Here is a 27,075-nt window from a genome sequence, read left to right as displayed (position 1 = left end):
ACCAAATGTAGTAGCTGGGTTTCTACCGAATATGTACATTTGAATATTTTAAATTATAAGATGTCTAATACTGTTAACAGACACATTGACCTTCGAATTTGTGTTATTGGACTGCTCTCCTTCATTTGAATAGCTATGGCATGTGGCAAGGGAATTTAATCCAGTGAATAAATTTGGTTTTTTAAAACTTATGTAATTAACTTTTTATATACAGAGGAAATTAACTAATTACAATTTTCTTTTGTCCTTTTGCTCTTGCACTTTGTTTGCTGCTCTTTCTTCTTTTTCATCAGCCACCTTTGCTTGGTACAGATCCATTACATACCTCACCATCCTCACAATCTGGTCCCTTTGCATCTTCGACAAAGCCCCGTAGGAGATGTAAGGAGAGTGGTCGAAAACCATTAGATTGCAAGTCATCTAAAAGCACTGTTCAAAAGCCTGACGAGTCTGAGTTGGACTCTGAAAGAAAAGGAAGAGTTTGCTCAGTTGAACAAGATATGGCCTTCAGCTATAAACAAAAGGCTGGTAAAGGCGGGACATTGTTTTCCTTCTCCTTGCAACTTCCAGAATCATTCCCCACACTCCTGGATGATGATGGCTACTTATCCTTTCCTAATCTCTCTGAAACCAACTTTCTGCCAGAAAGTGTGCAGCACTTCCTTCCCATTCGCTCACCATCCCTTGTGCCTTGTTTCCTCTTCATCTTTTTCTTTCTGCTTTCTGCCTCTTTCTCAGTGCCATACGCTCTCACTCTCTCCTTTCCTCTGGCTATGTGCCTCTGCTACCTGGAGCCCAAGGCGGCCTCCTTGAGTGCTTCACTTGACAATGACCTGAGTGACAGTTCAGAGGAAGAGGTGTGTACCTCGGCACAGAACACACTTTTTGGTGTTCATTGCTTCAGTCCTAAAGAGTGTTAGAATGCTGCAATAGTGGTCCTACTTTCAGAGCCTCATTTCTGTCTGTGCTGATATGTTCAGAATTTTTTAATTTTTGTTGTGTTGAGTGTAGTTTGAGCCTCAGGGTTAGGCACAATGCTATATTTATGAAGTAGTGGTATCAACTTTTTTAACCTTATTCTAAGACTCAAGAACTTTTAACTAGCTGTCTCTTGTACTTGTACATCCAAAATCTATTTTACAGGTTTCAGTGCCACCCAAGAGTAAGTAATTAGGAACACAATATATTCCAACTATACATTTGTAGTAGGTAAGAATTAAAATTAGGTCTGAATTGTTTGAGTAGCCTTTTATTTTTGTAAGACACCAAGCCAGTCTCTCAGCATCAATAAAATACATTGAATCTTTGAGGTGTTTGTTATTTCATTGTGGGTATTAGAACTTCTTTCCTGTAAATCCAGCTGGTGTTTCATTAAATAGACCCACTGAATGAATAAAATAGTCCCCACAGAAAATATAACTATCAGTTATCTTGTGGTACCATGTGCTATGCTTCACTTACTGCCAAAATTAATGCTTTCTATAATCACAGTGAAGAGCACTTTCCAGTATGTTTAGCAAGGAAATAGTCTAGACTGGCAATAAATTATCCATAAATTGTTGTTTTCAAGGACATTACAGTTAAAAGGGATGACAATCTTCTGCCCATAGATCTGGTCATTTTTTGTACTGGCATAAAATCTTAAACAGAATTTGCCATTTATATTACCTTGCGAATAACAATAGTAACAATCATATTAATATGTTGTATTCTCCAAGTAAAAATATAACAATATTTAGGTTAATCAGGCTGCAATCCAGAACACACCCCTTTTTGTGACATCAGGATAATGTTTTTTAGAGTTCATTCCAAACCTAACTTGTCAGTTAATTTCCAATGAAGTCAACATTACTTACTTCTAAGTAAAAATGTATAGGATTGGGTTGGATATGAAAGGTTTTTGAAACTGGCTTGGTTCAGATGTAGAGTCAAAGCATGGTTAGGTATTATGTTAATTAGTCTTCTGTTTGCACACTTCCTCCCCCTTCTTTTGTCCACCACTTCAATTTCCTACTTTTGCTTTAGTCCAAATAATTGTTTCCTAGGATATCTGAATTGGAAGACTATGGTTGTGTTTCTCCAACAAACCAGGATCAATCCTCATTTGGAAGATAGGGCAAACTATATTTTGCCAGTTCAGATACTATAACAAAGATTTACACCAAAGTTAAAGTAAATAATTGACATGAAGTGCACAGTGGGAGGAAAAGAGTGGGATGGGGGTCAGGGTTCACAAGGATTAAGCTCACATGTATGATACCAAATTCTGGCATTGTATGTGAACCAGCGCTATAATAATCTCAGGGCCAGGACTTCTTTAATAGATTTATACAGACTTGTGCCTAATCCAGGGTGCTTCTCTTGTTGGACATACTGCATGAAAGTTTACTTTATTTCAAACTTGGGCATGTCTGCATTACACCAGCAAAACAAAACACAGCAGTTACTATGACAAGTTAGAAAACAGGTGGCTGGAATTTTCTGTATTTTGAAGCTATTTTACATTTTCTTTGAAAAGGCTATTTCATTCTGTTAGTTCCAGCACAGTAGTATACCATTCAAAATTAATGCTGGTCAGTGATTATCTGCTTACCCTTTTACAACTTCCTGCTCCTGGGGAAACCTGCTTTTCTTGAGGCCCCTTGAGATTTCATTTTACTGTTTTGCATTGGTTTGCTTTCTTCACTCAGCTAGCAACTTGTTAGCTTTGTATTTTAGACCTTGAGTGTGCTTCATCCACAGACATACAATTTAGCATTCAGATTCTTGCTTCAATTGATAAAAGCTGTAAAGGACTTGGAGGGGATAGAGTCTCCATTTTGAACATTGCCTCTAAAATTAGTTGAAAGGCATTTCTAGAGATATTGCTTCTGGTTTCCTGTGCAGAAAATAGCACTTTATACTGCAGGGTTACCGGTAATTACCAGTATTCCTAAGACCCTGCCCACCAGCATACTTGGCATATGGTTACTCATACCCTGATAGAAGGAAGCCAAAATCAGTCTTTATAGAGTTACAGTAAGTATTTTACACCAGAAGAAATACTTAAATTATTCATCGTTTAAAATTAACCCACCCATGTAAAACTCGCTATCAGTGCAACCTGTACATGTCTACTCAGAAGTAAGCCCCACTGAGTTCAATGGGACATACTTCCAGGTAAGTGTGTATAGAACGGCAGCCTGTTACTTTCAATTTTATTTTGTTTAATAAAATGGGTTAGTTGATTTTTTTTTAAAAAAAGTTGTCAATATAGTAGATGGTTTCATGTGAACCCCAGTGACAATTAATATATGCAAATCATTTTAATTAGTGTTATAGAATAGTGTCATACTAAATATGTAACACAAATCTATTAGTTCTGCCATTCACAAACTCACTACTGAACTTTGCCTTGCTAAGTGATCTGAACAACAGGCTCCCACAACATGGCGTCCACCAAATGTTTTGGTCTACATCCTTTGAGCCCCAGGCAGCACAGGCATTAGCATGAAAGGGATATTGCTTAAGTGAAAATTTTCCCTTGGTATAGATCCAGGCCTGCTGCTGACTCCTGGACTTGTATCTAACTTCTATTTATATTTCACCATTCTTATATCGTGGGACATAAGATGTAAATGTGGCCTCCATGTGGACTGCCTCAGGCACTGATCAGACCTGGACCAGCTTAACTTCAGAAAGGAAAGGAAATCATGCTTTTGTTTTGCGGTATGGTTTCCTGGGTGAAAAATATTTTTCAAGTATTAAGGGTATGTGTGTGCTGAGTTGGTGACTTTCTGTTTGTTTGTTGCATGCATTTCCCTTTCAAATACATGGGGATGGGGTCCCAGTCTAGGTCAAGCCCAGTACAAGATAGGGAATATATAAGTACATGTACCCTTCATGCTGATCAAACCAAACAGCCTACCAGTTTACTGTAGCAAGTTGAGTGACTGTGAGAATCTCTACTTTTTCAGAATATCTTCTTGGAGCCTGACATTGCTCACACATTATCTTTTTACAGATTATTCAAGCCCTTGAAATATTTATTGTACTCAGTGTTGGACACAACTGGCATGGTGCCATCAGAAACTATCTAACATATTCTTACAACATTGTGTTGCCTGGCAAAACCGGTACTGATGAGAATGGAAGCTTTATATTGTGCTGAGCTACCATACAGCTTTCCTTTTATGAAAATAATTTGGTTTTCCTTTATATATATTTTTATTCTGCAAATACAAAAAGTGTAAAATATTGTCGCAGTAACTATAAAAAGAATCTCCCATTCTTAACTTATAATACCATTAAATTATTACTTGTACCCCATCCATCTGACTGGGTTGCACCAGCCACTCTGGGCAGCTTCCAACAGAATACACACACACACACACACACACACTTAAACATTAAAAACTTCCTGATACAGGGCTGCCTTCTGATCTCTATGGAAGGATGTATAATTGTTTATCTCTCGGCAACTGATGGGAGGGTGTTTTAGTGGGTGGATGCTCCAAGGCTCTCTGCCTGGTTCCCTGTAACTTCACTTCTCACAATGAGGGAACTGCCAGAAGGCCCTCAGAACTGGACCTCAGTGTCTGGGCTGAACTTACAAATATATTAATATTTGTCCAAATAGATATATAAACAAGAGCAAGGATCATAAGAAATAAATTCAGAACACAGAAAGGCCAGTAAGACCACTGAGTAGTGGGTGGCAGGAATCTATCCATCAATCTTTGAAATACTGTATAAGCCTCTTTGCAGCCATAAGGGCTTCCGGAATCCAGTTTTGTTGCCTATTTAATGATCCTAACACGGCAAGAATATAATTTAAAGTGTGTGAAATATCTAGGATTTTTTTTAAAAGTTCACTATTTGTAAAATCTGAAATATTTCCCTAACCCCATCCCAATACCTCATCAACTTTTAAAAAGATGATAATACCTGGATGTAGTAATTCATTTTCAGGCACTAATAACAAAGATGTTCTTGATACATTCTTAGTTACCAGTAGATTAGGATGGATAATGCTGTGCTTTGTTTCACTTGGATCATTTGTACCTACTAAATGTCATTATTATTTTATTTTTTAAAAGATAATTGTCATGTTTTGTAAATTGGAATGGAAAGTCTTTTTGTCTTTTTTATTTTTAAATATGTCCTTACAGTGTTAGAATTGGTATCAGCATCTCATATGTTGGTTGAGAATTGCAATTCTCTCAAAGAAAGAATAGCAGATTCTGTTACATTTAACCCATCTCTTGAAACACTTTGGTAATGCAGACAGCCTTATACCCTTTTTTATATGTGAGGAAAATAAAATCTGTACAAATGAGGGGCTGAAAGTCAGGTGACTGTTAAAGTAGCTATGTATATGTATATATACAAACAAATTTATTTCTGCTTTTTTCCCTTTTCAAATATGAACTCAATAAACTACCAACATTTTTCTAATTTTTCATTAAAAACATACTTCTTGTGCATTGTAGTTGGACTAATTGCTTTTGGAAGTTTTACTTCTTGTTAAAGCCACCTGGCTTTCCTCAGTAGAATTAAAAGCTACACTTACATAATTTTTCTGGTACGATTTTGTTTGGCTAATAATGTCTTAAATCAAAAGCCATATTCTTTGTACAGTATGCCTTGAGCCTTCCTCTGAGTCTGGTCTGTTTTTTTCTGATTTTGCTTCTTTTAAAGTGTCTATAGTTTGAAAAGCAACTCAAGTGCAGTTCACAGGGATGTAGACTTGGCAAATCAACCTCTGACTTGTGTTTACTTACAAACTGGGTTTATTCTTTATTCCTGCTTACCCATTGGAACCCGGTTACTTGTATAACAAAACAGACTGACAGTGAAAGGACAGATACTGCAGCGGATGGGGAAACCACTGCCACAGAGGTTTGTACAGTTGATATCACATAGTTGCCAAAGAGTGTATCATGTACCTTCTCCCATCAGATCTTGCACATTAGCACTGGTTTGCCTATTATTCATGGAATCGAACACCCTTTTCAACACAATATGGGCTCAGGATCTGATACATGAATACACAATACATACCCACACACATTTTGCATACGTGAAAGATTTGCAGCTTTTCATTTCAAAAGTACAAGTACTAATTAGAAAAGCTGCAGTTGGATGCTATTCATGTATGTAGTATCCAGATATTGGAGCCCAAATACATAAAACACTAGCAAAATGCCTATGATCATGATGAGCTAAGGTGAGGGGGTGGAGTCAGAGTTTGTATACTGAATGGTTCCTGTAAGATACAGTGCATCTCTGTATGCTGTGCACCAAGAAACACAGTAACTTCACAATGGGATTCCTGTCAGTCTCATGCATGGAGGGCAGCTTTTTCCCTTAGCGAATGACATTCACTTATATGAATCTTAAAGGGTTCGCATGGGAAGGATTGCATTTCTCTGCCCTTTATTCTTCAGCTTCTGAGAGTGAAGCCTACTCCTATCATCCTAGGCCATTTTGTTTCTGTGGCGTTTTTTTAAAAACTCAGTGTTTCAGATATCCTTTGTTGTGTATTTTAGACTAAAAGAAACATAGTACATAGAAATAAAACAATAGCAAAGCAACCTGATGCAAAGTAACTAATTCATATAGTAGCATTACTTGGCTTCTGAACTATAGCTTGCACACAAATACAGACAGTGAATTGCCTATAATCAGAGTTCTCCTAAATGATTTACCGCAAAATAAAAAATAGAACAGCATACATAATAAATAAAACCAGTGCTTTTGGGGTGAGGGGGAATGAGGTGCCAGTACCTGAACATTGATAAAAGTGCCATCTGTAGCAAAAAAAGAAGTGATGGTAATCCATAAGTGAGCACTATGTCAACAAAAAGCACTGATTAAAAGCAACCACATAAAATTAGCATTCTTTAATTTTATTTTTTTGCTGAATTTTCATAGCACACCCAAATTCATACAATGTTGACACCTGCCCCAACTCCACTGTGACCGTGTTCCATAATACAGGGGCTACTGTGCTGAATGCTCTCACATTTGATTTCTATTTCTGGCACATGAAACACCTCCTCAGCCCCTGGGAAGTCCACTCACAGGAAGTCTGAATTCAGCCCATAGTCTCCAGCTTCTAAATACCTTCCTAATTTAGGAAGCCTGTTCGATCCTTCTTCTGAATGTTCAGACAGAATGAACCATCTGCCTCAGTGTTATCTTAAGATTTTAAAAACCCCATACCAAATAAAAATATGAATACTATTTTACTGTCCAAAACTATGAAGGTAGAGAGGAGCTTATTTGCATTTCACTGAATAGTTGGTGTTTATTCAAAACCTGCTTCAGTGCAATCTAGTCTACCCCTCACTCAAGAATCCCACTGTACAAACAATATGAAAATTCCAATTAACAATACAAATGTAAAACAAAATAAGCCAATCAGCACCATAAAATTCACTGTACACTTTTGGAATTCACTTATCCAAGTTATTTAAACCATAACTTCCTTATTTGAGTGTCTGAGGTACACTGCAGTGTGCACATCCATGTTCTATAAGACCAGATTATTGAGATAATGTATACGAATCACTTTAAAAAGCTATTATAATTATTGTAGACATAAAGTATTTTTCCCAATCTTTCCTATATTAACAGTCTGATCAAGAAGAAGATGGTGATCTCAAGGCACAGGTAGGTGGAAGAATGGCTTGTATTATGCTTAATTGTTGGTACTCTTCCTCTACCAATTTAACCAGAACAGCATTTTGTATCCCTTCAGTACTATGGCCCTTACTTCTCCCTTTCTCTTTCAATTTTTTCAGAATAGTCTGATTAAGCGCATAAAGGGTGAAAATGTGTATGTCAAACATAGTAATCTTATGTTAGAGGTTGGTATTGGTATATACCAGTGCATGTACTCTCCTTGTGGTTTGAATATAGTGGTTAAGCTGTGGATCTGCACTCTGATGCATGAGATGTGTATTTTCACTTGCTAATAAATCAAATGCCCCTCTCTCTCCTAAGATTATGACCTTCTGTTACACTGTTGTTTAGGACTGTGTTTGTATATATGTAGATCAGGGGTATGTAGATGTACCTTAACAGGTAGAATGTGTATAAAATCTGACCATCCTAAGAATATTTGATAGGACCACTTTACACATTGCATTTTGAAGTGAGCCTATAAAATCTTTTCCACATATGTGTAAAAACACAAAGTAGAAATGCCTGTTAATAGAGGTAAACTTGCCAGGGAGCTGGGACTGACTGCAGAGATCCCTCACAAGTGTACCCTGAGCGGCAAGGGCGAGTTTGCCACCATGCTATGTGCAAAGTGTCCTAAGAGTTTATATGTAACTATCCTTTGAAACACCAGTTTCCCGAGAGTGTTGTGTTAGTGTTGTGAGACATAATCTTGTCAAGGCTTCTTTTGCTGACTAACGCACATGACTTGTTTTTTTTTTTATATCTTGTCAATTTAGATAAAGTAGGTTTTTTTTTAAATGCTGTTTTTCTTTTTTCTTTTCAGGAACTAGATAAAAACCAGGAAGACCTGATGAAACACCAGACCAATATAAGTGAGCTGAAACGGACATTCTTGGAAACTTCCGCAGATACCTCAGGGACCAATGAATGGGAGAAGAGGCTTTCTACATCACCAGTCCGGCTTGCTGCAAGACATGAAGAAGCTCCTATGATTGAACCACTTGTGCCTGAAGAGGTGATCTTTCTGTCCTTCAACCTTTAACTGTCCAGTAAAACTTTCATGCGTGCTTAATAGGCCAACCAATTTCAATTAAAAAAATGCATATGTTAAATTAGGTTGCCATAAATACCAGTTAGGGTACAAAATTGGCAAGATATGCTAAAGATATGAAACAAAAATATTATTGTTTTTGGTAACTGAATGAAAAGAAAGATGGTAGAATTTTATTATTCTACCAAGCAAAACTAGGAGGTAAATTGGTCACAGATCAGCCAAGCATAGAGGATTCCTGTTCCTGAATTCATAACATATACAAAACATAACTCAGTCAAGATCATTATTTGTTGCAAACCCTCAGGGGACCAGTCTCCTACATGCCTCCCCACCTCCACTGTAGGGAGACCTATGGCCCTGTAGAAGAAACACCCCCCATAAGGTAACTGGTAGCAGATGAAGATTAGTTACAGACTGCTGACAGGGAATTAGTTTGCATCCTGTTTTCATTCATAATTTTAGGAACGTCTGCAGGCACTGTGCAAAGTCCCATATAATGATCCTGTGCAGAATTAGGCATCCCTTAGACCTCTGAAATCAACGCACTTAAGAATGGCTAATTCTACCTAAGATGAGCTGTTAAAGCCAGCATCTGAAATGATGGACTTGCTTCTCTCCCCACATTGCTCAAAAATCAGTTTTCTCCTTTGCTTGTTAAGCAAGATAGCTCAGTAAGTGACTGGGGAAACACAGCGAGATGGGCAGGGAATGATGATGATGATACTTGTGCCTTAGCAAGTGAAAAGATAAGGCGTGTTTATTAAAGGTGATAGATTTATGTCCATTCCCTCTTATTCATTAGACCAAAGAAGAGAGAGAGAAATCTGAAAAGCGTATATTTTTGCAGAAGGAAAGCACTGCATACCTTGATTCTCAGGTAAAAAGCAGCACACTTTCTTATGATTCAAACAGGCCACATTTTGTGGCACTGGCTTGATAAACACACCATACTCCTTTTTCTAAGCAATTTTCTACTTTAAAAAGTCAGTAGCAGGTAAAATTTTCAAGCAGAATGCAAGATTAAATGAATACATTGCAAAGGTCGTGAGATCTGCAGCTTAGAATCCCTTAGTTTGCATTTGCATGTGTAAATGTCTCATTGAAAATACTATGCTGTGTTTATCTGTAAGGGGTGTGGTTCATATCCAATCCCACCTTCTTCATGAATATTCTCATTATCATACATGTTTGAAAACATTCACTGGTTGCTGCCAGATGTTAATGTTTATCGTCAATATCTGTCAGTATGCAAGTATAGTGCCCCCAATCAAAGATCCTCCTAGGATTCAAGAGTCAATTTTCTCTTCTTGTTCTTCCACATGTGAATATATCCAGGCAGGGAGAGAGGCTTACAGGGAAAGGTTGCGCACATACTTATAACCTCGCTCGCCTCTCTCTCTATGCTTGGTCAAGTTATTCAAGCTTCAGAGGGCATAATTCCTTAATGGCATATTTGTGTGTAAGCTAAGCCCCAGTCTGCCCTAAGGCAAGGATGGCCAGCCAGTTTGGACACCTGAATTTTGGGAGAGTGCTCTGGGTGCCAGTGATGAAATGGATGCCATGGGGACGTGGCATAACACAAAATTAGAGAGGGTGCAGTCATTGTTGCTTCTCTCTCCTTTCCCCTAACAACCTCATGCTTATCACAGGAAGTCAGCTATGTCCTACTGGTCCTGGTTGTGGAGATACAGCTGAAAGGCACATTAACCCTGTTTCACCCAATTATAAACTAAACCAAAGCCTCAGCTGCTCTCCTCTATCCACTTACTTGGGTGCAAGCTCCATTAAACACAATGAGACCTACTTTTGAGTAGACAAATTTATCACTGTACTGTAAGTTAACTCTTCTTCTTCTTCTTTGGCGATCACTCGTAGCCGTGTAAGATTGTCTTCCATAAACACGGTTTTAACAATGAGTCTGTGACTGTGGAGGCCAATTAACTATACAGTGAATGAGTACATTGAGTTTGAGTCCTAAGGTTCTTTGCAGAGTTTTCACATTTTGTATTTGCCACTTGAGGAAAGGATTCTTTAACTTCCATCTGTACTTATAGCTCAATAATATTTGCAGAAAATAACTTCCAGGGAGTACCTGATCTCAGATGAAACTACCACAGAAAATATTCATACTGATTGCTAAGAAAAGAGTAAAGAGCAAGCTATACGGATTCCAAAAACCCTGTAAAATAAGACAAAGCAGGAAAAGTGTGCAAAGGAGAAGGGGGGAAAAGCAGTTCTTTAGAGATTCCAGAGATTCCTCAGTTCCAGATATTCCTATTGCCTGGTGTTCAAACAACTCACTTACCAAAACCACTCTGAATTCACACATTGACTAGAAACACTGACAGGTTGGCTAATTACACATAAATCACATAGAAGGCTATCTACACATTTTGCTTCATAACTTTCTTTCTAGGAAGGATAGAGACTTACCTTTTTAAAAAAAAAAAATGAAAGCTCAAAATCTGGGGCCCCTGTTAGGGACACCGCTCAATAACTTTTCAGGTGCCACGTTGGTGATCCCTATCCTAGTGCTGTCCTAGGTCATTTCTCATGCAGTCATGTTTGGGGAAAGGGGGAAAATAAATTTATGAGAATCGCTTCTGTGCTCATGTGAGAAAGGATCATGCCTTTGTGAATATTCTTTAAAAAGTAATGTAGAGCAACTTGTAGACTTCTCCCCTAGCCAGTGTAACTAAAGGTTAAGTTGCAAGAGGGAGATTATGTTGACCACTTCTCAGCAAACAAGGATCCAGTTTGTCTCATTCAAACTCTGTAATACTTGCACACCGGTTTTAAAAAATTATTGCTGGAAGTAAGTGCAAATTATTACATTGCTACATATTCTAAATATGCATGTTTGGGACTGAATCCTTAGAATGTATTGTATACCGAATAGAAAACTGTACAATATTGTAAATAACTTCTGATAAGACTACCCTGCAATATACAATATTTTCAGTAGTCAATATATTTTAAGTAAATTTGTTTAGGAATAATAATATGATGTTCCTTCTTATATTACTTATGTTGTTAAGTTTAGTTTCTACAAGTTGAAATACTTAAGATGCCTACAGACTTTTGAAAACTACACAGGATAAAATGTATATCATCTCTAGATGGCTATTGTACTTTCTTAAAAGGTATTATATTTTAGTTTCCTAACACAAAGGTAAACCACTAGTTCTAATTTAGCTTTTATATTTCAAATATAGGGCACTGAGGATTGGGTTATTGTAGACAAAGTACCCACTGAGGTAGTTGATGGTGAATCGAAAACCATTGTGACATACAAAGTAATGACTGTGAGCAGTAAAACTGGTGACATCCCTGGCAAGCTTTTAAAATCCACTGACATACAGAGCTTTGAGGACTTGGAAGGTGAATTGCAGTCGAAAGACTACAATAAGCAGAAAATGTACACCTTAGGAAAATCCTACGATACTGTTTCTGGGAAAATTCTAACCATGACCACTAAAGTAAAAGAGGGAGAAAAAATTGCGCCATCATCACTCGAAGCATTTCAAAAAATGGAAAGGGCAGTGCCAGAATCTGTGAAAATCATTCCCGTAGTAGCAGAATATGAAATTCTAGAACCAATTACTGATGAGAGAGCCAGAAAATTATCTGATTCAAAAAGAAGGGTATCTGAATCTTTGACACCTATTAAAGAGACAGACTCCCGGCTGCAGAGCCCTGAAGACGAAAGTTTGAAGAAGACCTTAAAGATGGACCAGGATTTGCAGTTGCGCGATACACTGGGCAACATACAGATTTCCAGAGCTGAGAAACCTCTTGACAGTGAAAGACTAAAAGGAGAGGCATTTGGTCGGAAAGAAAAGAGTATATCTGAGTGGAAGTATTCCAGAGAACCACCCTTGACCATTGCTACTGCTCACTATGTTACTGAATCATCAGCATCAAGAGTAGTGGTAACATGCAACTTTGCCACAGCTTAAAGATAAAAGCATGACTTCTTTAGGCAATACCCTCACTACCCTGCCTTTCGGCCCTTTTGCTGCCTGGCTTTATGTTGACAACAGCCAACCCAGCTTCTTATTATTTCCTCATGGTTTAAGCCAATTAACACAATACAAACCAGGCATTTTTAGGCTTTCAGTGTTACTGAACAGTAGTATGCTGCTATGGCTTGTTTTGGAAGGGGGGAAATACTTCACAAGACCAGCAAAATCCTAATGCTAACAACTTTGTTTTTTTAATTTTAGATTACTGCTTATAGTCATTACAGACTTGTGCTAATTTATTTTCCCATTATTTTCCTCTCTGTATCCCTGCCACTTTACCTCCTTTCCTTTGTCTGTCTGTTTTTGTCTATTAACATAATGTGTGTGTATGTGTGTGCGTGCGAGTGCGTATCTGCTTCTATTTGTGTGTTTGTGCTTGTCTGTGACTCTACATTTTTCTGTCCATTTAGACAAAACAGCTCTCCGGTGAAAAAGCTCTGGATGGTTCAGATATCTTCACTTTAATAGAGTCTGCAAGAAAACCAACTGAGTTCATAGGAGGGGTTACATCTACTTCACATAGCTGGGCACAGGTGGCCATTTGATTCCATCTTTAGATTTTATTATTATTTTACCCTGATGGGACTGGGGATTTTTTAAAAAAAAACTTTGTGGTGATAGTTGGATTTTTATTTTGCACGTAGGTGTACTAGTGTTACTTTATATACATTACTATCTTCAAAATCTGCATGGAAAATATAACACCATATGCTGGTTAGCTTTCCCCTCAATTTAGATCACACATAAAACCCTGAAAAGAACAACCGGGTATTTACTGTTGTTTCCTTCTGAGCTGTTTAATATATTGGAAGTACACTGAGACTTTAAATGAATATTTCAAATGAGGATAAATTACATTCTGTTAACTTTTGTACCACTATCCAGTTTTATGAGAACTCAAGCAAACACCCTGTATAATGGAAAAAAGCAAGCAAAACAAAGAAAAATTGGCCAAGACTAATACGCTTTAGCATTGTAGTTATACGCCACATTAGCTTTTGATATTAATTTCTTTTCCCTGCAGAGAACAGAAGCTAAAACCGATCAGGAGACACGTTCTAGTGAGAAGAAGACAGAGGAGGAGAAGCAACAGGAGGCTGTGAAGAAGGTTGTGCAGGAAACTGTAATGGTGGAGGAGAGACATGTGATGAGTGTGCATGCAAGTGGGGATGCTGCTAAATTGGCTGGCGTTCAGCTGGATACTACAGCAGAGGCAAAATCGCATGTGGCTTCTAGCATCAAAGGGAAGGAGGGCTCTGCTGTGACTGAGGGGGCTAAAGAGGAAAAGATGCAGGAGGCTGAAAAAGCTTTAACCAAACAGGAAGAAACTGCTACTGTATCTCACGATCAGGAGGCGAGTGCAGCAGCCCATGCTTTGGATGCACTGGAAAGAAAACCTCTTTTTGAGGTAACTAAAAATATCTGAGCAGCCAATTCTGCACAAAAGCATACATTTGTGTCCTCTTTAAATCAGATTCACTAACGAAGTGTTAAAACAAATGCTAGATGGTTATTGTAAGCAGTTTGTTTCTCACCTTAAATGACGTCATGTGTGATGGTTTCCTAGCTGCGATGGCTTCCATGTAAAAAAGTTGAGTTTAGACCACATGTACACAATTGCATGCAATTAGCACTGCATGTTCATGAGATGAAATACATGTGGCAATATTCACATGGTGTACAAGCTGTTCTCCTACATGATGGTGTGTGTTCTGTGTAGCAAATGTCTCATGATGCAGTCCATGTTTTCCCCCTTGCATGGCAGCCTTGAGGCTTGTTGCTGGATTCATTTATTTTATTCTATTGTTCTTTGGGCATCATGCAGTTTATAAAGAAGATTCCATAGTGCTGAGGATCAGGGACTATCCATGTTGGTACTGCAATGGATCTTACCTGGTCCTGAGCCTAAGGATATTGCTGGCTGTTCCCTGGAAACATCAAGATCTGTCACTTTATTTAGGCACTAGATATACTTGTCAAAGTTGCGAAGAATGGTCTCTACTGTATAGATTTCTCAGCTCATTAATAAGAATCCCCCATCTATGGGTATAAACATTTTTAAATTGCTATGGGTATAAACATGGGTTTTGATTACACATGGCATATGTTAGTGAAAGAAAATAAGTTTAAGCTAGTCTGGGCTACAACAAAATGAAAATTAAGGTATGAAAAGTCCATAGCTGCCTATTTTCTAAAGATGGCTCCAAATAAGTATAGTCCTGAAAGAGATATAAATAGTACTTTAAAGTGCTTATGATATGTTTCTGAGTATTTCTTTCTGTATAATAGAGATCCTTTTTCCCTTGCTGTAGCAGAGGGCATTTCTTTTACATTTTTCCTTTGCAATTACTACAAAACATGAACTACTTTGATATATCATACAATTACCTTTTTTCATTGCAACAGTCACCAATTGTGAAGACTGAGTCAGTCAGTTTTGGCAGTGTTTCTTCAGGTGGGGAGAAGTTGGAAATTTCTATGAAGGAAGTGCCCATCGTTCATACTGAAACAAAAACCATTACATATGAGTCCTCAGAGGTGAGACATAACATAACACAGATGCTATGAAGGTGGTAGTAGCGACATACCAAAGCCAATGCAATGTGTGTACAAAATCTAATTGAATCTGGACTAAGAGACCTCCAATATAATTTTGAACGTCCTAACTGGTGCTGTAAATCCCATTTTTGTTTTTTTAAAAAATAATTTAGAATACACTTTGGATAATATTGGCATGTTTGTGCTAAAGAAATAAATATTTAAGAAAGGATACAGATTAAACTTTATATTTCAATTGTCAAGTTAGTTTCATATCAAGCTTTCAAAGGCTTATTCAAGGGTTTATTCCAATTTGCATAGAATGCATGCAACATATTCCTAATTATGACTCACAATCAAGCTAGCAGGAGTAAAAGATGAATGGTATGTTAATTATATTAAAATAATAAGGAAGCTGTTTGCCCTGTGATACATTATTTGGTTTTCAATGATAAGACAATTGCCATTCCCTCTGTGTTTCGGTACTAAAAATTGTAGCCTTTTAAATCCCAGGTTAAATGAGTATTTTCCCACTGTACACTAATACATTCAGATGATTAACAATATTTTCATCACATTAGGGTAATAGTTGCTTGCTTGTTTTAGGCGGATCCTAGTGCTGACTCTGAACCAGGAGTTCTGATGAGCGCACAGACCATCACATCTGAAACTACCAGTACTACAACTACTACACATATCACTAAAGTAAGTTTCTCAGAACTCTGCTTTCTCAAATATGTATTTGTTTTGGAAGACAAAGCTCTGTGTTTGGTAATAATTTTTATTTTTTTCAATAAAGTTTTTAATTAATTATTTCAGGAATGACTTAAAGAGTGCCAGATCTGCTGCTGTGTCTATACACACACGTCATATTGCATCTTACATGCATATTCACCAAGCAGTTGATTTAGGGATATTTACTAGAAACAGTTGTGCATCTCAGATGTTATTGCAATGACCTGTCTTGGCTTAATTCTGAAGAATTCAGTAGTGACCAGTAATAACCATTATTATCTCATATGCTTACAGGCACAAGCAACAACCACACAGTTCATTTGTAATTATTTGTAATTATAATGTCTGTTTTTGTTTACACAAAATAGCTGACAAAGAATAAGATGTATTGTGGCTTTTAGTGCCAATACAGAATGGAAAAGAAGCAGTGGTCCATTGTGAACAGTTACACAGAGTACCCTCCCCACTTTCCCTGGACCATATACTTTTTAATACATTTTATTAGTTTGTATTTTATTCTGTTCAGTCACTTTGAGCTATTTATTTCAGTATAAAGCAACTAATAAATGCAGCAGCAGCAGCAGCAACAGCAACAACGATGATGATGGAAAAATGAAAGGTGTAGCACAGAGTGATTGCTGTACTGATCCAGGATGAACATTTAGCAGAAAAGCAAAACTGCTCCTTTATCTCAGGAACTATTATGCAAAATTTGGTTGCAATATATTAAGAGGTGTCCAAAACTGCATCACAAACAAACAAGCAACAATACTAAATATATATTAGATACAGATTCTACAGAAATACATTTATAATTGATGTCAACCATTTTGAAACACTCAACATACATTTCTTTCAGCAAAACTCAAATAAGGATTTTCCCCTTCTTTGAATAGCAAAAAGTATGTTTTATTTGAAGCCTACATTTGTTCCTTCCCTTTAGACAGTGAAAGGAGGCATATCAGAAACAAGAATTGAAAAGCGAATAGTCATCACAGGCGATGCAGACATTGACCATGATCAGGTATGATCTATAAAGCAACTAAACTATCTGTAAGCTAATCTGCTGTTTTTAACTGTAAACCAAAAAAAGCAGTATTAGTACTGGCATGCCTTTAAATTAAACTGGATTATTAGTACTTAGATCAAAGATGAAATTCCAATTTTGAATCACTTTTCCTCATTTGCAAATTGTGTAATTTATCATGAATCTCTCTTCACCTTGCTACTGATCATGCATGTTCCACCTCCTTCTTGTTTTTGCCCTTCTGTGGTTTCCTTGGGCTAGGCGCTGGCTCAGGCAATTAAAGAGGCCAAAGAGCAGCACCCTGACATGTCAGTGACCAAAGTAGTGGTACATAAAGAAACAGAAATCACACCTGAAGATGGGGAGGATTGATCACAGGTAAGAAGATGAGATTTTTCCCAGGCACTCGTGGGCTGGCATGTGTCAAAGATCATTTCTTCCTTCATAGTTCATCTCTAACCCTTTCTATTTATTCTCTCTGGCATTTGTGAAAACAGTGATTCTGAAAGTTGTTTTGGGGGCAGAGCTTTCTCTCCCTCTCCCTATTTATGCCAGTTAGAGAAATAGAAGAAACCCATTTGCTTCTGTCTGCTTGCTAGTTGCTATGCATTTTCCGCAATCCAGTATCTTGCTCTGTAATTTCCAAAGCTGAAATATGCATTTGGCTTGTGGGGGAAGGGAAGCATTTCATAAAATAATGTCATACAAATATTAGACTTTTAGGGCAAAGCTGTTCAGGTATGGTTGACATTTCATTTAAATTATATCATTTTCTCGGTTTTACTGAGAAATAAGTGCTGGTATGAATGTCTTTGTCTCTGTTTGTGTTTGTCCCAAATAATTACATTATTTCTTGAAGAGAGACATTCATAGTTTTTCTAATTGCTGCAATTCAATAAAGGCATGCTGACAAATTCTGGCTAAATGGGCATCTTGAAAATGTGTCAGTTACTGAATGCATGTGCTAGAATATATTGTGCATACTAACATGCTATGCAAGAGCTCTTATTACTATATCATCTGTAGGTGGCTTTGAATGTTGTGTGCAAAAAAAAGGAGGGGAAAAAGACTTTTCTGCTTTTCTTAATCGACAGCATAATTTTCAAGCAACAAGTATTGACAAATCATGATATAAATTATGTTTTCATATGGAATATTAGGACAGTGCATCGTGTAGCCTTAGCAGATTTACAAACTGCTGACTAGAAGTGTGGTAATGATAGAGAAGAGGAGACAAAGCTGTTCTGAGGTGAAAGGCAGGGCCAGTAGATCAGTACCTGATAAAGAAAAAACATTAGTAAAATTAGTTAGGCCCATTTAGTAAAATGAGAGCTAAAGATAATTTTCTGTTCTGAACATTCAACAATTCTTTCAATTCAATATACCTTACGGAATCTGACCATTGGTCCACCTGGCCTAGTACTCATTGACTTTCCTGGGGTCTCAAGCAGGGTCTTTCTAGCCTATCTCCTTAGTTCCTTCAATAGGAGATACCAGGGATTGAATTTGAGTTCTTCTCCGTGCAGAGTATGTGATTTACTACTGTACTGTAGCTCCTTCCCTGTTTTTAAACTCTTTAAATAATTGAGATGCCAATTTTATTTGCATATCTTTTTATTGATCTAAAATATCCAAGGGCTTTGTTTTGTCTACTGTCATCTAATCATTTTTTAAAAGATAGATCCCTGTCTTCATAAAGCTCAGAATCTTAAATTAATTCAAGAATAATTTAATGTATTCTGTATATTGTTCTAGAAAAAAAGCATATAAGCCTGAAACATTCCTCATACAAATTATAATCTCATTAACTGCAATTGGCTTTGAATCTGGTCTTAATTTTAGTGGCAATCATTGTAATACTTTTGTTTTATTTACTGCTTTAAATCAGTTGCTTCCAGATCTTAACTACACTCTCTCTACTGCAGGAATAAAGTAGCTTCCTTATGAATTCAGTCATACGTGGGAATACCAGAACCTACAATCTTGGTTCTAATCCAGCAGGCTTGCATCTCTCCAGAGAAATTTTCAATGTGGAAGAATCAATCTTGATTGTTACTAAAGACACTGGCAGAAATATCGTCCCATTTACAGCAATCTGAATCAGCATTAGCAACCCAATATTTGCATGAAGCAATGAACAAATTACAAAAAACACAGCGTTTTAATTTTCCTAAACTAAGTTTCCATCTATACCTGCACGTTCATCAACAATATAAAACAGTGATCTCATGCTACACATGAATCAGTTCATGCCTTCAGTTATTGAAAATCTAAACAAACCACAGTTTCTTAGGTGGCAAAACTTTTGTTTAGGGTAAGTGAAGATTGCCCTGAAATGCTAGAAGCTGTATAGGTACTGTGTATAATGTTTTATCACGTTAGATGTGCCAATAACACACACTGTTCAGTAAACAACTTGAATCATATAATTGTTTTCATCTGGTTTTATTACTCTTGTCCAATAAACAATGGCAAATCGCTAATCTTATTTAAATGCTTACAAAATGTGCTTTGTTTACCTGGTTTGAGACCTTTAATAGATAGTAATAATTTTAGCATTGTTCAGACTTTAAAATTAGAAATTCAGTCACCCTTCACAAACCCTCATTCTATAAATTACGTTGTGGTTATTTTAAAGAAAATTTGTGTTTTCCTTACCATTTCAGAAATATTAGTCTGATTTTTTGACATTTTTTGTATTGATTTCCCTTCTGTTCTCAGAGAAAAATGTTTATTTTCAGAGTCTGGTCAGCATTTCCTAGGTCAGAGTTAAGCCTTAAACTGTACAGAACACCTACTAAACATTATTTGGTATTGGTTATCACATTCACTTGAGGGATACTGTCTTCATTACACTGTCAGTCACATCACAACACATGGTGAATGTATGTTTCTGCATAGTGAAATAAAAGTGGTAAACGCACCAAAATTTGTATTTGTCTATGTCTAAAAAACATGTTTTCTGTATTCAAACATCAATACCATTTGTTTAATGTAACAGGCATTTTAATGTGCATTACAGAGACATTCTTTCAATTGACCACAATATGGTGTTTAGATGGGTACAAATAGAAGAGCAAGCCTAAAGAAATATTGTACAAATATATTCCTTCTGTACAATTTTTGCACATACAATAGGTGCCCTCTAATTTCTTGTGTGAAATTTAGCTCTGTAATGTGCTTCATGTTAGCGAAAGGTAATAGTACAACCAGCTAACTATTTTTGAGTATTAGCTTAAATATATATATATTATATTTTCTATTCTAAAACTTTAGAGCACTATTTGTTTCAGCAAATAATCTGGGCACAATCTAGCCATAGTTAAGCACTTCTAAGTTCCATTCCAATAAGAGAGTTAAGTGTGTTTCATGTTCTCTTGCTAAAAGCTGTGGGACTTAAAACTACTTAATTTGGGCTGGGTCATGTCCTTTACTGTTTTGATTTAGCTTTCTATTCACAGTTCATTCATGGTATCCTTTCACTGAAGGAAAAAATGAAAGTCTATTTTTTAGCCTTTGAAATACATAAACGGCCATCTGTATGGCTATTTTTACTGATAAAGGCCAAATTCACAGATTTCCAACTGAATTGAGTGGTAGGAGCTTCTGTGAAGTAAAACTGACTCGTTAGCACAGATCAAAAGTAAAAAAAAAATATTTTTAAAGAGTATATATCAAGAGAAAATAATCTATAGATAAATTATATAAAAATTAAGAACCATTGTCCAGTAGTGTTTGCATGTGTGGAATCTCAGGCCAAGTTTAGGTGCTCACTCCACCCCAGTGATCATCTATAGGAGTACGCAGGGCCACCATGGGCTTGTGACCCAGCTGGAATGCATGGTGGTTGATAGTATAAACTGGCACCTATGAGCGAGCTAATACATGGCCATCACATTTTCTGTGATTCCAATGGCCAGGAGCAAGATAAATAATGGCTGCTTTATGTCTAGCTCACAGTTGGTGTCACATTCTCTCAGCTAGGTCACAAATCTGCCACTGGCCCTGTACACATCCACAGGCTGGGATGGGTTTGCTAGCCATTTCATTGATGCCCAATATGCTGGGGACAGCTCCATCCTTGTGTCCCCTTTGTTCACTGCAGCTCCTACAAAGCTTTCAATTGGGATGAAGGTTTTGTCTTGTCTTTGGGACCTTCTTCTTGGAACTATCTTCCATATTCTATCAATAGGCGTATTTTAATAAGTGACTCCTATATCTGTAAATATCATGGAGAAATAGCTAATATACTTAGCTAACCCAGTGAAAATCACGATCAGGTAATGCACAACATTGAAAATTTTGCAAAATACATTCCCAGTTGAATAGGTAGCTTTCTGTATAAGAATGCAATTCTGATTGCATTGAACACAATGGGATTTACTTCTAAATGTGCATATGATTGTGCTGTAAAGTGTTTCTTTTACTCTAATAACACATGTAAGTTGGTGCACTTTCTACTATCCTACATAATTAATACAGACATTACTATGTTGTGTTTCCACTCCTACCTGACTCACAGGAACTCTCTTCCTCCTATAATGTAGGAAGCAGCCCTCATCCAATCATTTTAAATTAATTTATTGTTGAAGATTTCCTATTTGCATATTTAACTTGTTCCTTCCAGCACAATCATCTTCTGTTACATAGTGAACAAGCATAGATTGATTAGTTATGTGAGGCTTTAGATTATCTGTTTCTTTCCCTTGTCATATTGTGCTGTTTTGGAATAGAGTATCCAAGTATAATCTTACATTTCTGTGAATGCCAAATCAGCTTTTTACCTGTGGCAGCTGTTGATGGGATAGGAGACCATGCTCCTTGTTAAGGCATCAAGCTTTTAAAAATAGATTCTGAAACCAGATTCCTTTTCCATTGTCACAATATTTGCTTTGTAAGCCTTTCATATTGATTTTAATGAAGAGTGGGTTATAAAACGGCCAAAAAAATAAATAAGTACTACTTGGTCAGTTTAACTGATATGTCCCATGATAAAAGTATCTTTCCTTGAACAGGTCCACTATTCCATTTGTAACAACACATTCACATAGCTCAGTTTCAAACTTGCTATTAAAATGTGGGGAAAGTTATTTTTAAGTGGCTGAAAGGTGGATTCCCAGAACTAGGTCAGGTCATAGTGAAAAACAGTATCAGCTTCTTTCAGACAATCAAACAGTGGTTCGTGTGACAAAGTTATACCTTCAGTTGCCACTACACCAGGCTTCCCCTACCTAGTCTCCGATGTTTTGGACTACAACTCCCATCAGGCATAGTCACAATGTTGAATAATTGGGGGAAATGGTAATTGTAGTCCAAACACTTGGAGAGTACCAGGCTTGGGAAAGCTGCACTACACAAGCAATAGTATCATCATCATTATTTTGAAGCACGGCATCAGAATCCACCCAAAGGATGCAATCCTAAGCACACAACTTAGGGGAAAAGCCCCACCAAACACAGTGGTGTTTACTTCTGAGTAAGCGTGCATAGGGTTGTTCTGTATTGTTCTGCACAGAATTTGTGCTTGGACAGTAACCTTCTGTCCAAGATTATTGCTACATTGCCTACATTTTAGCATGGCATATCAAAATAAGAACGCTATCAAAAGCTAATTCATTGATTTATAAGATTTCTCTACTTCAAAGGGGTACTCACTGCTAGAATAAGAATGAAGTGCACAATGATGGCTCAATGTTAGTGAACTTTGTGTGGGGGTACTTCCTGGGAAATAAATGTTTCTTTTTGATAGATTGTTTTTTGGGTTGACTGCCTAATCCTGTGCCAGATGAAATAAAAAGCTCTTGCCTGTTTCTAACAGCTGCCTTTTGTCTCAGTCTTTTCTTGTTTGTTGGTCTTCATCCAGCTCTTATGCATGTAGTGATCCATACAAACTAACTGTAACAAGACTAGCCTTGTTTGAAGGCATCATTCTTACACACAACTATACAAGGGCAAATCTTCTAATTACAACAGGGATCATAATTTCTGAAGATGCAGCACTGTGGGTTGTCAGTTTTGCCTTATTATGATAAAGGGTCATGCCACATAGCCAGAGAGTAGTAAAATTGGGGGTGTGTCAGCAAATACATACAGCATATGTACATGTCTACATATAGTCGCCAGGATCCACAGACCCCAGGTGAAAAGTACATTTGCATGCACATGGAAGAAAGGATAGCAAATTCTTGTTTTCTTATAAAAATGCCCTAAAAGCAATTGAGTGAGATTTCTGGCATCCTGAAAGGCTACAGCCAGAATGGGAGAACTGAAATGCAACATGTTGCATTTTGAATTCTGAATCAACATGTTCCAGTCTGAGACTTGCAGGTGTAGGGCAGTATATAAATTCAATAAATTAAATAAAATACTCCTAGAAACAAATTAACAGTCATGTTTCTAAACCCTGAGACTATGAAAGAAACTAATCTGAAGGAATATAAGCATTTTAAAATGTGCATTTATATGTTGAAGGTCAGCTTTAAAAACTGAATCTTAGCTTTCTTCATGAAGAAATCATTTAATAAACTGGATAATTGTGATCAACCCAAAACTGCATATTTGAACTGGTCACATTTTTCTGGGTTTGGGTCTTTTTAAGCCAAGTCCTTTTATGTTTTCTTCCGGTTTTTATCCCATCCTTCCTCTGGCCATAGACACTGTCTTTATCCTTTGTCCATGTTCCCAAACCCTCCTTCTTCTACTGCCAGTTCAGCAGTTTCCTGCTCCACCAATTCTCCATTTCTGCATATAACTGATCCTTTAGATCACAACTAATTTTCTTGTAAGGGCTGTATTTGCAATCTTCTGCCTCTCCTGCCCCACCTTCTGTCAGAATTCCTGTCTCTACTCATATTTATATTAAAATAGCCATAAATGATTGCCGCAAAATAAAATAAAAAATTCTGGTTATTCCAAAATGGAAGGGTATAGTTATTAAATGGCAGCATGAGAACATACCGTCTAACATTCCTCAGATGAAAATAAGGACATTTCTCACTTCCCGCCACCTGACCCTTAACAGCTCCCCATTTTTGTCCCCTCACCACAGCATTCCATATCAGAAGAAGGGAAAATGCTACCACCACTACACCAATGGGACACAGCACACACACCCTCCACTGTTCTGAGAAAACCACTTAATCCTGATTTTATAAATTTTAGAAGGGGGCAAGATTAGACGCTGCCACACAAAGCATTTTTTTTAAAAAAATCAAGACTTCAATCTCCACTCCACTATAACTTTCTTCCCACCCAGGGCAGCCCTGCCCACTGCCTGCCACTCAGAGCTGGCGTATCATGCAGGTCTGGGTCCACTCTCCAGCCCAATGAAGGAGGCCAGCAGTAACAGCCACAGAGAGGCAATTGGATGCTCCCTCGCCACCCCCACTGTCGTGACTCGGGACAAGTGCCAGCTCATCCTACTCCCCGAGCTCAGCAACAGCAACACTAGCAGAGGTAAAAGGAACATTCTGGGATCAAATCAAAATCCAGAATGGCTTTCATTATTCTGGGACTGCCCCGGAAAATCAGGACATTTGGAGAGTATGTGAGAGAATCATAACTTGAAACAGAAGGCCACAATCCAGTGCCTTTTATTTAGCATGCATACTGCACGTTCTCTGCTTTGGAAGCGGTATATAATAATTATTAAACAATAAAACAAGGTCCATGTACTTAAGAAAGCCAATGTAGTGAAATGCTTATAATTGTTAGACTAGGTTCCGGGAGACTCAAGGCAGCATTTCACAATGTGTGGGGCGGTGCCTGGCTCTCTAATAATTTATTCTTATGCATTTTATTATTTTTTGCAACAAGCCCCACCATGTTCAGTGTGGTTTCATTACGGGTTCATAGAATTGTACCCAATCTACATAGACCCCAGCTACTTCAACTTCATTCAGAAAGCAACAAAACATGGACTCCAACCTTTTATTGTGTCCAAAACACAAGGCAAGTTGATAATTCATAAGGTGTTTTTCATGGTATTAGATACTGTACATGAATTACACTTCAAAAATCTGACAGAAACAGCTGTAATGCTTTCTCAATGTGTGCAATAGCCCTACGTTCAAGAGACAACAGGAAACAAAATAAGTACAGTGGGGGAAAACCTGTATTTTAAAATAAAGTCCCACTTAAAAATTAGCATACAGTCCTATTAAAGCAAGTGTGGCCAGATGAGAATCTGAATGCTCAGCCAGTCCTTCTACCACCTCTCTATTCTACACTGAGCTTTAGTTCAGTTGGTACCGCATGAATACTCTTAACCTCAGGGTCAAGGATTCAAGCACCACACTGGGAAAGAGAGTCCTGCATTGCAGGGGGTTGCATGATCATGGTCCCTTCCAACTCTACAATTATGAGATTCTACGATTAAACATACAACCCCTAACATACAACAATCTCATACTAAACAGGACCAGTTCTGCACTAGGGTAAACCTCAATCACTATTCTGGGGAAAGGTCTTCACAAAATTCACCTGTTTCAGCTTTAAATAGCAAAACTGAAAGTCTATGGCTTTGCTTCCAAATGATTTCACAGCAAAAAAAATTTCACTGGTCAAAGAGCTTTTGAAAATACGTAGCAATCGGACCTTTTCTGAGGTGGCTCACTGCTTGTGGAATGCTCTCCCCAGAGAGGCTCACCTTCATTACATTATCTTTAGGTGCCAGTTGAAAATGTTTCTCCTTTGGGTAAATAAACCATCTACGGTTTTTAAACACATTTGTGGAAGTGGGGGTTACTGATTTGTTTTTGTTGTTTGTTACATATTTAGTATTCTCATTTAGTATTTTTATGTTGTGAACCAACCTGTGGTCTTTGGATAAAAGGCGGTATACAAATTTAATAAATATACATAAATTTAAAAACCAGTAAATGTCAGGGACCTTCTGCATGCACAGCATATGCTCTGCCACCGAACTCTAGCCAGTTAATAGGGGGCCAACTTAAAATATGGATAGATTCAGCCCCAGGAAGGAGGAAATAACCACTAGACGATTTTGGACGTGGAGGATTAGGATTACTATATCTTGAAAGAACGCACAAGGTCAGATATTTGAGGTATTGTTGCTCAAGGGCCTCGCAAAACCTGGATCGAGCACTAGTGGCTCATCAGCCTTAAAGCTTTCATTCACATACTAATTTGCACCCAAGGAAAAAGGACATGTAAGGGCTGCTGAATACCTGGTTGCAGCAAGCAATTGTTATTGTTGGAATACCACACTACCACACTTACTATTTTCAGTAAGTCTAGTTAGGTCCTCCCAACCAGGAAACTCGTGCTTTTTATCTTTTTAATACTGTATTCGCAGCACACGAACACATACATACAAGGCTCTCTTTCTCTTGGGCAGCGGGAGAAAAACGAGCATATTCACCGGAAAGAAAAGGAGGCAAGTCTGAGGAGCCCAAACCTCCGCGAAAGGGCGCGAAGTGCGCGCGGCCCGCTCTGCCCCCTCAGATTTAACGGCAGATGCAGGCGAAGCGGGGAGACACAAAGACCCGGATAGCACAGCCGTGGATATGTGTTGGGGAGGATTTCGACTGCAATAGCCGCGAGAGACTCGGGGCTTTCAGCCCGCGGCTTTGTTACGCTTCCCTCAGCGAAGGGAAAAGCGGGCACTGCCGCCCTCCCACGTAACCGCTCGCTCTGACATCACACCGGCGAGCAATGGCGCGCGCGCGCTCACACGCCCAGGCAGACAAGACGCTTCTCTCTGGAGAGAATGGGAGCGAGAGACGCGCACGCGCGCACGCACTTTAATATGGTTCCCGAGGCCGCTTCAACTCTCGGCGCGGCCCCGTCCATGGCGACGCGCGGCGTCGGCCCTCCTGTGTGCGTGAGCCCGCCGAGGCCGCCTCAGAATGGCTGGTCGGGCTCCCCGTTCTGCCCCCTCCAGGCCACCTGCGCGAATGAGCGGCCTCCCTCCTCATCGGAGCACCCGCCCCCTCCTCTCTCTCGCTCTCTCCCTGCGGGGGGCGCGCCCTGCTCGCACCGCGCATGCACGTTCCCGCCTCCGG

General features: G+C 38.2%; 1 protein-coding gene and 1 long non-coding RNA gene across 26 annotated transcripts in view; one reads left to right on the top strand and one right to left on the bottom strand.

The window, feature by feature from the left end:
* Nucleotides 1-22,867, top strand: part of EPB41L3 (erythrocyte membrane protein band 4.1 like 3) — a 126,367-nt gene extending 103,500 nt beyond the window's left edge. For 8 of the 24 annotated variants that reach the window (XM_081918006.1, XM_081918024.1, XM_081918003.1 and 5 more), the window contains exons 13-26: nucleotides 294-857; nucleotides 5,827-5,880; nucleotides 7,621-7,656; nucleotides 7,788-7,853; nucleotides 8,495-8,686; nucleotides 9,528-9,602; nucleotides 11,941-12,657; nucleotides 13,161-13,283; nucleotides 13,775-14,158; nucleotides 15,157-15,288; nucleotides 15,895-15,993; nucleotides 16,967-17,047; nucleotides 17,312-17,428; nucleotides 18,976-22,867. In XM_081918006.1, the coding sequence (XP_081774132.1) occupies nucleotides 294-857; nucleotides 5,827-5,880; nucleotides 7,621-7,656; nucleotides 7,788-7,853; nucleotides 8,495-8,686; nucleotides 9,528-9,602; nucleotides 11,941-12,657; nucleotides 13,161-13,283; nucleotides 13,775-14,158; nucleotides 15,157-15,288; nucleotides 15,895-15,993; nucleotides 16,967-17,047; nucleotides 17,312-17,422 (2,634 nt within the window). In that variant the 3' untranslated portion in view covers nucleotides 17,423-17,428; nucleotides 18,976-22,867. The remainder of the gene's footprint in view (nucleotides 1-293; nucleotides 858-5,826; nucleotides 5,881-7,620; nucleotides 7,657-7,787; nucleotides 7,854-8,494; nucleotides 8,687-9,527; nucleotides 9,603-11,940; nucleotides 12,658-13,160; nucleotides 13,284-13,774; nucleotides 14,159-15,156; nucleotides 15,289-15,894; nucleotides 15,994-16,966; nucleotides 17,048-17,311; nucleotides 17,429-18,975) is intronic. The other 16 variants (XM_081918004.1, XM_081918025.1, XM_081918008.1 and 13 more) reach the window with 13 other exon arrangements.
* Nucleotides 348-26,773, bottom strand: LOC309373701. Of its 2 annotated transcripts, XR_014170132.1 has the most exons (4): nucleotides 26,376-26,773; nucleotides 15,139-15,253; nucleotides 2,594-2,785; nucleotides 348-462 (listed from the first exon to the last, which is right to left on the bottom strand). It is a non-coding gene; the product is annotated as an uncharacterized lncRNA (long non-coding RNA). The 2 variants fall into 2 exon arrangements; XR_014170133.1 differs by lacking the exon at nucleotides 2,594-2,785 and having other exon boundaries at nucleotides 366-462; nucleotides 26,376-26,772.
* Between the last annotated feature and the right edge of the window lie 302 nt (nucleotides 26,774-27,075).

This window comes from Podarcis melisellensis (assembly GCF_964234715.1).
Source record: "Podarcis melisellensis genome assembly, chromosome: 7".
Taxonomy (NCBI): Eukaryota; Metazoa; Chordata; class Lepidosauria; order Squamata; family Lacertidae; genus Podarcis; species Podarcis melisellensis.
This window is presented reverse-complemented; position numbering and strand designations above follow the sequence as displayed.